At 43.8% G+C, this 12,955-nt stretch overlaps 1 protein-coding gene across 1 annotated transcript in view; it reads left to right on the top strand.

The window, feature by feature from the left end:
- The window catches only part of Cc2d2a (coiled-coil and C2 domain containing 2A), a gene marked incomplete at its 5' end in the record, with an annotated part of 110,554 nt that overhangs the window by 7,476 nt on the left and 90,123 nt on the right, over positions 1-12,955 (top strand). Inside the window, 2 exon segments of the mRNA XM_005402527.2 lie at positions 9,374-9,462; positions 9,800-9,901. Of these exon segments, the coding sequence (XP_005402584.1) occupies positions 9,374-9,462; positions 9,800-9,901 (191 nt within the window).

Below are 12,955 nucleotides of genomic sequence, written 5' to 3'. Positions count from 1 at the left end.
TTCTTCTTCTTCTTCTTCTTCTTCTTCTTCTTCTTCCTCTTCCTCTTCTTCCTCTTCCACTTCCTTTTCCTCTTCTCCTTCCCCTCTTCCTCTTCTTCTCCTCCTCCTTCTCCTCCTCCTTTTTTTCCTCCTTCTTCTTATTCCCCTTCCCCTTGCTCTTCCCCCTCTCCCTCCCCCTTCTCCTTCTCATCCTCATTCTCTTCTCCTTCTCTTTCTTCTCCTTCTTCTCCTTTTTCTTCTTCTTCCTCTTCTTCTTCCTCTCCCTTTTCTCCTTCCTCTTCTCCTTCCCCCTTCCTGTTCTTTTCTTCTTCTTCTTCTCCTCTTCCTCCTTCTTTCCCCCTTCTTCTCCTTCCCCTTTCCATTGCCCTTCCCCTTCCTCCTCATCCTCACCCTCTTCTCCTTCTCCTTCTTCTCCTTCTTCTCCTTCTTCATCATCATCATCTTCTTCTTTTTATTTTGGTTTTTTTGAGACACAGTTTTTTTATGTAGCCCAGGCTTGAACTCAGTGATCCTCCTGCCCCAGCATCCTGAATGCTGAAATTATAAACATGTACCACACATCCACCTTAGCTACTCAACTTTCAAAAATCAGTATTTACATGTCACCCCCATCTGAAAATATCCCCCATGCCCAGGGGTCTGTGTAGAACCTTTCTGTGCTTCCACAGCCCTTGTGCAGTGTGAGCATCTGAAATCATATTGACACACATCATCACCACCACTGGACCAGACCAGAGCTCCTTGACAGCAGAGACAGCCTTTCCACTCTGCCTTGCACAGTGCTGATATGTAGATGGCACCACATAATTTGTGCAGGATAAGCAGTATCTCCAGCTGTCCTCTTTGCCACTGGCCTGGGTATGTTCACCTACTACCTGACCAGCTTGCCCACCATGTCCTTGCAATAAAGTCTGCCCATCTGGATCCAGATGTTTGATTCCTCCTCTGACTTTTTACTTCTCCCATGGATCTGGGCTACCCCTCAGTGCTATTTAAACCTGTGACTCTCTATCCTACCATAGATTTCCAACAGGGCTCCAAGTGTTGCCAAGCTCAGGTGGTGGCCAGAGGCCAGCACCCAGACCAGATGGCCTCCCATACTGTGCCACACACATACCCAGCAGTGCCACCTCCCCAATGAACAGCAGCACAAATCCACACATTGGAAGCTTCAGCTTCCAATTTACTGATCAAACATATATATTCGTGACATTTCAGATACAGAAATCATCCCATGGAACATGCCCAAGTTCCAAGTCAAATAAACATCTAGTTTAAGAATATACACATTCGCCCATGATTTCATCTCCCACCATGTCTTAAGGGAGGAACTATCAAAAGCTGAGTAGTGTCTTATGAACATAAATGTCTTCATTACTAACATCTGTTTTCCACTCACTCATGTTAGACTCTCTGATTAAAGTATCATCTCAGAGCCAACTTCTCAGTATTGGTTCAAAAGAAAGTTCAAAAACTTGATGAAAGTTCAGAAAGTTCTTGAAATTTGTTGTAAATGAAACAGATAAGTTATTTGGGGGATGCTTTTTAGAAGTCGCAAAGAGAAGAGAGCTGGCCCAGGACTCACACGTTATGAGGTGCAGTGCAGGACCCAGAGGTGAGAGCTAGGTGTCAAGGGTACACACCCTGGATGTGTGTCAGAGGATGCGCACAGGAAACAGTCATCCCCAACCCCTCAGTTCGTTCACTACCTCACACAGTACTCAGGGAGCTACACTGAAGCACTCAGGCATCCACAAGTAAATACTGCCTATTATTAGCTGCAAAGAAAGGCATGATCCTGTGTGCCTCTCATAGTCTCAATTCTCTGGCTTCCTTCCAGAGAAAACTATTCACAGCAAAAGCCCTCCCAGGCTCATCTTTTCTCCTTTTGTCTCTAGTCCTCTCTTGAGCCCACTCCAATCTAACCCACTTCCCCACCCACCCATCGAGAATGTCAAAGTCACAACGAACCAGACATTTGCTAAATTCAATAGTCAGTTCTTGTCCCCATCTTACTTGACTGTCAGCACATCCCTAGGTGGAAGAACATCAAGTCTTACTTGAACTTGGGCAGCTCCTCCTCCCTCCTGCTTTTTTATTTGCCCTCCAGAGCTCCATACCTGGTTTTCCTTCTGCCTCACGGGCTGTCCTGCTCCTCGCCTTTGGGAGTTCTAGCTCCTCACGCCCCGCCTCTTAGTGTTGGAGGGCTGGGCTCAGCCCTTGGCCCTGCTCTCTGCATTAGTACTGATTCCTGTTGGTATGTCAAGGCTTTGAATCCTGTCCACTGATCAGTCCCCCACTGTTACCTCCAGCCCAGACCACTGCCAGATCAAGTGTGCTCTCTCCACACATCTACTTTTGCATATTAATGAGACAGCTCATTTTAATAGTCTTACAGAAACAAGTGTACATATCACAAATGTACCCATTTTAAATACAGGAATGCCTCAGGCCACGAATACTTCTGTTCACAAACAATTTGGTTTGCAGACGGAGTATGTGGCAAAATTTTGCTTCCATTTGTGACCTCCACATTGGTTGACAAACACAACCAGCCATCTTCCCCAGAATCATGGTACAAATGAAGTTCATGAACCAGGGCATCAAGGCCTTGGTTCACAAAAGCTTTTGTTTACAAACAATTTGGTTCAAGAACAGAACTGCTTGGCAAAATTTTGTCATTGTTTGCAAACTGCAGCAGGTGACAAACATATGGCCATGGCCATCTTTCCCATATGAACACAAGCATGGTCTTCCTTTCCGAAATCATAAAACGAATTACATTCATGAGCAGAGGTACCACTGTATATGATTCTGTGATTTTTTTGTAAATATATAGATGTATAAATATTTTAGAGCATTTTCATTAACCCCAAAACCACTTCTTTGCCTCTTTATCTCTATTCCTGCCCCGAATTCTAGACAAATGCAGATCTGTTTGCCACCCCTGTAAAGCTACCTTTCCTGACTTGGCATGTAAATTGAATCATGTGCTATGTAATGATTTGCATCCAGTTTCTTCCACTTAGCATAGTTTCTTGAGATTCATAAATGCAGTATTTCACTGCTGAATTATATTCCATCCTGCAGACATACATTTTGCTGATTTACACACCAATAGGTGGACATTCAGATTGTACTCATTTTGGAGCCATAGAAACAGTGCTGCTATGAGCACTTGTAACATGTCTTTGTGAAGATATATGTTTGTGTTTCTCTTGGGAAACTCAGTCCTATCTCAGTCTTGACAAAGGTACTGGAAATACCCCTAGGTATTCATGGAGCTCGATTCCTTGCTTCCTTCACCTGTGTCAGTATCACCTTGAGGCCTTAACTTGGCCTCTCCACTGACCCCACATATCCCCTGGATCCTACTTCTTGTTGTTCATTTGCTTTGGGGGTTTACCTGTTTACTTGCTTTGCTCTAAACCTTAGCCACATCTGACACGCTAAGTATATTACTTGTTTGGGATTCCTCTTCCCCCTCACATACACATTGCGTGAGGGCTGGGATACTTGTTTTGCTTGCTGCTCTGCCCCTACTGCCTTGAACAGTCAATAACGATGAATGTTTGTTTACTGAATGATTGACAAGCAGAGATAAATTTTCCAATGTAACGTTTCCAAAACCAGAGTTTATGCAACATGAGCATGCTATAGGACACTAGTATCCTGTGAGAGATGAATTGCCTGCAAAAATGTGCCAAGCTGAGAAGTTTTCCATATGGTTTCTACTCTTCAAAATGCATGAAGCTTGCTCTTAGACCACTCACACGCACTGCAGCACTTCTCACACAGTTCCTGGCCTTCCTGGGTGCCTATTAACGTCCTTCCACTCTGTATGAGACAATGTGGAAGACCTAACCTTACACAGAATTCTCATGTCAACATATATCCGTCAGGCTGGGGAATGTTATTCAGTGGTAGAGCATGTGCTTAGCATGCACACGGTGCTGGGTTTGATTGCTAGTGCTACATACACACAAACATGTATGAAGTGTGTGTGTGTGTGTGTGTGTGTGTGTGTGTGTGTGTGTGTGATGTCTAGGCTAGTTTGAGTCTCTGAAAGTCTGATTTAAAGCCCCTTGCCTAGTTGCCACCACCACAGTGCTTACACCCAGGTGGATGGTCCCGAAACCTGGGAGATCTGCTGAAGCACAGAGAAGAGGAAGGAGCAGCAGGAAGGGCCAGAATCTCAAGATCTAAGGACCCTGCCTTGAGGGGGCGTGTGCCGGAATAAGGGCTCCTGAGTTTTCAGCTAATCGGAAATGCAAACACTAATGAGACTGTGAAGGAAAGAATGCAGAGCTAGAAAAGAAGAAAGTGACCGCGGGAGATCCCCCAGGGCCCCTCAGCAAGTGTGGATTGTCAGCAGTGCTGGGACTCATGCCACAGCGATGGCCTGTCTGTCCTCAGTCGGATCGACTTCATTTTTATGGAGTCACATTTTCACAAATGATGCTAAGTGATTTCATAAAGATTAGAAAAGCAAGAGGAAGATAGTCACCCTGTTCTTACACCCTAGTGATCACTACGCTTAACCTTTTGGCCCTTTCCTTGTCCTGGGTTTTTCCCACCTGTTGACAGAGGCAAGTTCTGCATTGTAAGAGCTCTGACTGGGGCTATCATGGCATCTCAGGTCCTCACATCTGATTGCCCACGTGACTACTGTTTTCCTCTCAAGCACCTAGGAGATGACCTCTCCGCTTTTCCAATTTTTGCTTCTGAAGTCACGCTGGCTTCTGTCCCGTGCTGCACCCACACTCCATATTCACATTTCCAGGCAAGGAGATTCACAGAGCAACAGCCTGGCTAGAAGAGCAGGGATTTCCAGAAGGTCAGAGGAAGGGCGGTCACTTCCAAAATGCAACAGTCAGGACCTTTGGAAACCCACTTCCACATCACTACAAACATCATGCTGGCAAAAACTGCCAGAGCAAACCTTTTTAAAGAAATGAACTAAAGGCTGGCAACCATTCAGAGTGTTTATTTAAGAAAAGAAAGTAAGCATCTCAGTAGACACGGTGAGCATGGTGACATGCGACTTTGCCCCAGTGCTCAACTCCAGTCTCACAAGCATGGTAGCTGGAAAAATCACAACCTCAGTGTCTCTGGAAGCTGGGGGAAAGCATTTGAAGTTTCCCCTGAGAACCTGAGAACTGTCACTATTGGAGCTGTATATTTTAGCTTACTGAAAAGCTGTATTCTCAAAGTTTCTACCTGAATCAGAGTTCATTCTGTGAGAACGAATATCCAATGGACATTCGTCAGTAACAAAGAGCAGTAGTTAGAGCATCACCACAGCATCGGATGAGGAGTCTCTAGTTTAGGTTTTTTAAAAAGGCTGATGAAGGTGAGGGATATAGCTCAGAGGCACAGTGCCTCCCTGGTAAGCGTGAAGTCATGAGTTCAATTCCCGATACTAAGGGAAAAAAAGGTTGATGAAAAATCTTCAGAGGAAAAATTGAGGAATCTGCTGTCCATGCACAGCTTTGAAACCTGCCCCCTAATTCCCACATACTCAGGACAGACTTGAGTGGTCCCTTGGCTCTCCTCCTTGGATGACATCAAAGGTCTGCACAGCCTACATAAGGGAGAAGATATTTGCCACTTAAGGATGCCATATCCAGAACAAAAATACCAGTAACCCAATATTAAAATGGACTAAAAACTTGAATAGTCAGTCTCCAAAAAAGATGTGCAATTAGCCAACGGTCACATGAAAAAATGCTCTACAGCACTGGTCATTAAGAAAGGAAAATCAAAACCACCAGTACATACCGCCTCACTTCCACTAGGGTGGCTATCATTTACAAAGACAGATAATAATAAGTGTTGGCAACAATGTGGAGAAACTAGAACTCTTGTGCATTGTCGGTAGGAGTATAAAATGCTATAGCCACTTTGGACAATATTTTAGTAGTTCCTCTAAAAGTTACAGACCATTAGCATGTGACTCAAGATTTCAACTACTAGATCTATACCCAAAAGAACTGAAAACATATGTCCACACATATACTTGTATACAAATGCTCATAGCAATGTTACTCATAACAGCCAATATGTGGGAACAAGCCAAATATCTGTCAACTAATAAATAGATAAGTAAAAAACACTGAATGACATGCTTTAAATCACGAGTATTGTGCTATGTGACTTATTGCTCCACAAAGCTGTTATTAAAGAAAAAAGTAGGGGAAGCATCAGAATCTTGGATCACAGCCTTTGGGAACAGATGGTGGAAAAATAAAAATATTATTTCAAGATGCAATGCTTATTTGACTAGGAACACACAGTCATGTCTTCTGAAGGGTCAGGTATAAGAGAATGGTTAAGAAAAAAATGAGAAATGTTCACCCTTTATTAAGCCTGAAAAAGAAAGAAATGGGTGATAGGAAAAAGGAGACAAAGTGCAGCAATTTGGAAGGCTTTTGTGAACAGGAGGCGGATGCAACCTTGGGGCTAATGGGCTTTCTGAGCTGCAAGTGCAAACCTATACGTGAGTTCCTTGTTGGCTGTGACAGAAAACATCACTTTGTCAAGGATCTCCATACCTCATACTGCGCTGATGCGAGGGACATATTTTAATGGAACGTCCTGAAATATTCCCATTATTCATAAGTTCTTTCATGCCTCCAAATCAAATTTTCATTAGTCTTACAAACTACTCTCATCACACTCCTTGTATACCTGAGGTTGCTTTACTGGTGCTAGCCCATCTTCCCCACATCACTGCCACTTCCTGAATGTACCTCTTTGTGCCAGCAGAAGTCGTCACACCTCCCTCAGGCTGGGAAAATCAGTTCCCTTCCCTCCCCCAGAGCCAGAAAATTGAGGGTCACTGTGCACTTAAACCAGCTACTACTTGTCTATGGCTCGTTACACTAATTTTAGAAATTACTATTTAGCCGGGCGTGGTGGTACACTCCTGTAATCCCAGCACTCGGGAGGCTGAGGCAGGAGGATCGTTGCGAGTTCGACACCAGCCTGGGCTACAAAGTGAGCTCAAGGTCAGCCTGAACTGCATAGCGAGACCCTGTCTCAAAAAGACAAAAAAGAAAAAAAAAGAAATTATTGTTTAAAAGAGAGGCAAGATAGTTTATTAAATACCATCTCTTCTGAAGAAACTGAAGTAAGTTTCTTTAATATTATTTTTCAAAGCTTAAAATTTTTAATATAATAAAAACTACTTTTTGCCTGATCTTTTTCTTTTTCTTTGGAAATGATATTAGCCCCGGTTTGGGAATCACATAGCTGGGAGTGGAGTAAGTGACAATAAATGAGGGAAAAGAAATGTCTTAAGAGGCCTGTCTTAGTATTTCCAGCTGTTTAAAGAAACTGCCATTTTCTACCAAGATAAAAATGTGCTTCTCCCTACTAGCTGTTATGGTAACGAGAGTGGGCTGGCACCCCTAGCTTTGCCAGGGTGTCACATTAGCAATACTGAAGAACGGTTGTCATCAGCCTCTGAGGAGCATGGCATTCCCTCTGTGTGAAATAGCGGGAGCATCCTGTCCCCACGCCCTCCTGTTGCTCCCCTGTCCCCTGGCTAATCCGTCACCACACTGCGCTGGGTACAGCACTCTCCTGCCCTCACCCTGGGACACTGATGCATCATCAAGCAGCGGGGCAGACCAAATGTGGAAACCTTGAAGGTCTCTACATGTCTTCTACTAGCACAGACTTCTTTTAAAAATTAGTTGAAAAAAAAATCTCTGGTTGCCAGGGGTTAAAGGGAAGGAAGGTGGGACAAACAGGAGAAGCAGAGACTTTCCAGGGTGTGGAGACGGCTCCACACCTTACATGAGGGTGGGCAGCTGGCACCAGAGCTTCCTGAAAAGCGACAGAGCACGCCACACCAAGAGGCAGCCCTGTGGCATCAGCAACTTTGGGCGCCAGTGACCGTCCACGTAGCTCTCCTGGCTGTAATTAACGTACCCGCCACCTGAGTGGGGGACAGTGACAGTGGAGGAGGCTGTACATGGGTGGGAATTGGGGATTTAGGAAGCCTCCATACCTTCCTCTCAGTTTTGCTGAGAGCTGGACATGGTGCCGCACACCTATAATCTCAGTATGCAGAAAGCTGAGGCAGGAGGACCACTGCAGTTCTGAGGCCAGCATGGGCTACATAGCAAGACCCTGTCTTTAAAAAGCTGAGTTTTGTTTTGTTTTGTTTTGTTTTGTTTAAGTTGTGCTGTGAACCTAAAACTGCTCCACAAAGTAGTGTCTGTTAAAAATAAACATCATCATTTAAAAAAAAAAAAAAAGTAGACAAGAGTTACTCTTTATTGTATCAAAAATGTTAAGGTTTTAAAAAATAATGCTACAGATACTTCAGTTCTTTTTTAATCCAGAAGAGGTGGTGTTTAATAAAATATCTTGTTCCTCTTTAAAATAGAATTATTTAGTGAACTATGTACAAATAGTAACTGTTTTGAGTAGAAAGAAAATCTGAATCTTATTTTTAAAGGGTGGGAGTAAATAAGCTATGTTATTTAGATGTTCAGAGAGATCTGGTATTAATTGTGAAAGGGGCTGCTCTCTGGGGAGGTGGGGTGTGATCTATCAAAGAACAGCCCTGGCAAGCACAGGAGGCTGGGCTGGATGCCCCCTCCCCAGAGGAAAGAAAGAAGGAAGTAGATATGAGGCTGGCATTTGTTCTGTCCATCTTATCTCCACCTCTCTTGTAATGGTTGCAGAGCATCAGAAACCTAAGTCTGGGACCAGATCCCACTTGTTTTACACGCTGCGTGCGTGATAGTGGAGGCAGTCACTCATCACACCGGGCCTCAGAGTCTGCATCTTCCCTTCAGAGGAGGGGAACACCTGGGTCTCCTGGGGGAGACCAGCAAGATTGATGAAAATGTGCCTTTGACGTGCGTCACGGTTCCCGACACACAGCAGCTGCTCCCCGCTTCAAGATGTGTAAATCTGTATTTAGTAACATGGACAAAACACACTGTGTCTCTCTGAGGCTGCGCAGGGCAATGGCCTAGAAGAGATTTCTCTGGTGAGAGTGAACGCGAAGCCCGGAAACCCTCAAGTCCTCCCGCATGGTCTCAATCCACACGTTTCAGAGGCTCCGCCCAGGGGTGACGGAGTTGGTGCACGTGTGCTTGAACAGCCAGGTGTCATTCACTCTATTCCTGGTTAAGTTGAGGTGGCAGGCCTAGGAGAGCCAAGGTGTTCCCTGTCAGTCTCGCAGCCAAGATACACCCTTCCGACATCAAAAGCAGGGCTGTCAGCGCATCTTGTGTCTGCTTATACGAAGCTCCGGATCGGCAAAATAAAATTGCATTCTCTCACTTTTTAAGTTTCATTTTCCCTTTGGAAAATAGAGTGCCTAAAAGTAATTTTCCTTTATTTGTTTAAGGCTTACCTCCAATTCCTTCCGTGTCCAGAACGGGCTTTGCAGAATTTTCCATGAGGGAGCGCCTGCGGGAGAAACTGCAAGCTGCGAGGGTGAGAGGACCGTGACCACTCTGTTCCGTGCTGACTGCCGTTCCCCTGGGCTTTGCTGGCTCCCTTCCTGCGCTCCAAACTGTGCAAGTCTGAATGCTACATGATTTCTCTTTCTCTGCTAAGTGTTACTGCCGTGTTTTGCAATGGCAAGGATGAAAATTGTGTTTGAGAACTCATGCTGTTCTTCTAAACCCTTTCCCTTGCTCCTGTCTCTTACTAAAGAGGCACGGTGTGCAACTCTTACTGATTATTCTGTGCTGAGATAAAATGGTGACTGAAGGTTTTTTTTCACAGCATCCCTAGTGTTTTGTAGCAATAATTTTGTTTGACTTTTCAGTCCAAGGCAGAAAGTGTACTACTGCAGGACATTCCCACCCCAAGACCCAGGCGCCTACGAAGTCCCACTGAGAAAGAATCGGAGACTGGATTCGGCACAGAGGTAAGAAGTGACCCACACCTCTACTGGGGCACACCGCTTCTCATTTCTCTGTAAAACAGGAAGGATACCAGAACCTCACTGTTGGCATTGCTTTGTGGATTAAATGAGGTAGTACGCATCAGTAGTGTCTCAGTCTGTCTTTGGCACGTGGTAAGCCCTCTCTATTTAAGTTTGAGCCATTGTTAGAGGCTGTACTTAGAGAAAATGAGAAACCACTCAGATATACATCAGTCAGTAATTTAAGCTCACCACCACAAGCCACTGCCTAATTTCATTTTCATTTCTTCCCCCATTATACTCAGCAGACCTTTGATAACAGAACAAATGCAAATCGCATAAATACCAAACTGCAAGTGGCACAGAGCAATTTGGCCTCCACTAGATCGCTCCAAAATTTCTTTTTGTGTGGCCCCAGTTCACTTTTTGGGCTACCCTACTCTGATCGTGGCAACACATTCTCCCTGATGCCCAACATTTACAGAACACTCCTTCCTACCAGAGTCCAACAGGCTCTGAACACGGAGCGGAGACCATACCAGCCCACCCCAGGAGTTAGAGAAGGTGACAGACACATTAACAAGTACTACAGGTATAGGGTGTTCAGTGCTGTGATGTCAGTAGAAGCCCACAGAAATAGCCCAGCCTTGAACTCAGGTTATACAAAATTTGAGGTGTCTTAAATAGGCAATGGTTTTCTTAAATTTGCAGCAAATGCACAAGCAAGAAAGAATAAATAGATCCATTGGACTTCTTCAAAATTAAAAACTCTTAAAGGAAATCATCAAGGAAAAGAAAACACACAAAAGAGATTGTTCACAAATCATATATCTTGATTAATATGAGAACTAGTATTAAGATTACATAAAAATATGAGAGCTGGGGGTGGTGATGCACGCCTGTAATCCCAGCACTTGGGAGGTTGAAGCAGGAGGATTGTTGTGAGTTCGAGGCCAGCCTGGGCTACAAAGTGAGCTCAAGGCCAGCCTGAACTACATAGTGAAGCCCTATCTCAAAAAGACAAAAAACAAAAAAAAAAAAAAAACTATCTGCAACATTTTTTGATTAGGATGATTTTTAGGTAATTGAAAATAGTGATTAGGCATCTAGAAGAGAGATCAGGGCTAAAAGTAATGTATTTTGCATTTATATAATAGTAAAAGTACTGATGTTACTGGGTAGCTTGTTTCTAATAAGTGGCTCGCTGACTAAATATTACCCAGTTTGGATGCTCGCCTCCCCTTCTGGAGTTGCATTCCAGGTTCTTCTTGTCTCAAACAAAGAATTGGATGAAAAGAGCAAAAAACAGTGGCAAAGTTTATTTGAGAAAGTAAAAGTAAGAGTAGGAGAGAAATTGGCTCCGCAGAGTGAGCTTGGGCCAAGACAAAAAGAGGGTCTGGGAAACAGCGTGGACTACTGCAGAAGGCTCCAGTATCTCCAGGCCTTCATAAAAGAAAGGCTGCCTTTCTTTTATGCTGTCCAAATCTCGGGGAAACTCCCGAGAACCTCTACATCCGGGTCTGAGAGGTGGCACTGAGAACCCAGCCCTCAGGCTGAGGTCAGGTCTAGGGTATCCTATTGCAAACCTGCTGGGGTTCTCCAGAGAAGTCCACATGTAGGGCTTCTGGAACTATTCTGCACATATATCCAATCATGTATACAGGTCACACCTACTTCCCCAGCCAGCTTTTGCCACACCCTAATCTCCCAGCTCAGGGAGATCTGAGATTGTCCAGCGCAATTTAGTAGAGGGCCATAGAGCCTTCTTGGGAGCCTTCTGCCTAACATGGGAGAAATATGTTCTCCCATGTTCTCTCATCTAGCAGACTCCCTCCTGCTAGATGTCAGATGTGGTGAGTTCATGCCCCCTGTAATAGAAGTCTGAATTCCAAAAGACAAAGGAGGTTAAGAGCAGGAAAGGTTTACTCGGGAATAGGAATGACTCCTGAGAGACAGGAGAGGCACCAAACGTGGGTTGCTGCTGAGACACCTTGTTAGGGTAATTTATACACCAAAGTTACAATGTGGGTAGAACGTGGGTCAAAGTATAATAAACTAATAAGATTACAAGTGTAGCTACTTCGCTAATATTGATCCAACAGGGAAGTGGGACACGTAACAAGGGCACATGGCTGGCATCAGATTTTTTATTGTTTATCTTTACACAATGTAGTACTCATCTGCTTTTTTTCCTCAGCCTCAAACACAACATTTAAAATTCTGGACTTGACCAGGACATATAACTCAATTTTGCTTTGCATTGTGAAATGTATGCGTTAGCATAGCTTCAACTTTCATACAGTGGAACTAATAGCTAGCTCTGTATCTCTGACATTACAGAATGAGGAAACAGAAAAAATACTGAATTTTATGTAATGCAAACTGTATATATTATCTCAATATTATGGTAGATTATATCCAACTGACACTCTTGTCTTTTGTTTTGCTTTGCTTTGTTTTTTTTTTTAAAGCCATGAAGAGATTTATTAGGTAGAATTATAAAGTACACACTCAAAGAAATAGTGTTGGTCCTCAACATGGGTCCTCAACACAGTTTAGATCTGTGAATATCTGTGTTTTTGGTGGTGCAAATCTATGGGACTTTGTGAATCTGTAGGAAATTCTGTCTTGGTTGTTCTTTGGAGGAAAACAATGGCTTGCTCACAGAAAGATAATGGCCCATTTCACAGATGGAAGGCATCAACCCCACCAATTTTTTTTAGATGAGTGATCTAAGATGTTTTGCCTAAAAACATTATTTGAACTCTCAATCACTTCCTTTAAGAACAAGCTTCTCCCTTTTATTTTATCAGCTAACTTAATTTATGGATGCGAAGTGTCTTTAAGGGATTTTTGTATGTGATGGGAGAAAAGAAGAAAAGAAGTATAAGGAACAGTGTGAAGCAGAAACCAGCCAAGACTACCAGGCTTGTGTAAAGGCAGCATGGTCTGGAATTTATTGTGCCTGGGTATAGGCAGACAGGGCGTAAAGGCCGTTGGTAGGGAGCAAAGAGAAGCGCGCTTTTTTTTTTTTTTTTTTGGTTTTTCTCCAGTACC

The sequence above is a fragment of the Chinchilla lanigera genome, unplaced genomic scaffold (genome assembly GCF_000276665.1).
Source record: "Chinchilla lanigera isolate Chin_1 unplaced genomic scaffold, ChiLan1.0 scaffold00079, whole genome shotgun sequence".
NCBI lineage: Eukaryota > Metazoa > Chordata > Mammalia > Rodentia > Chinchillidae > Chinchilla > Chinchilla lanigera.
This window is presented reverse-complemented; position numbering and strand designations above follow the sequence as displayed.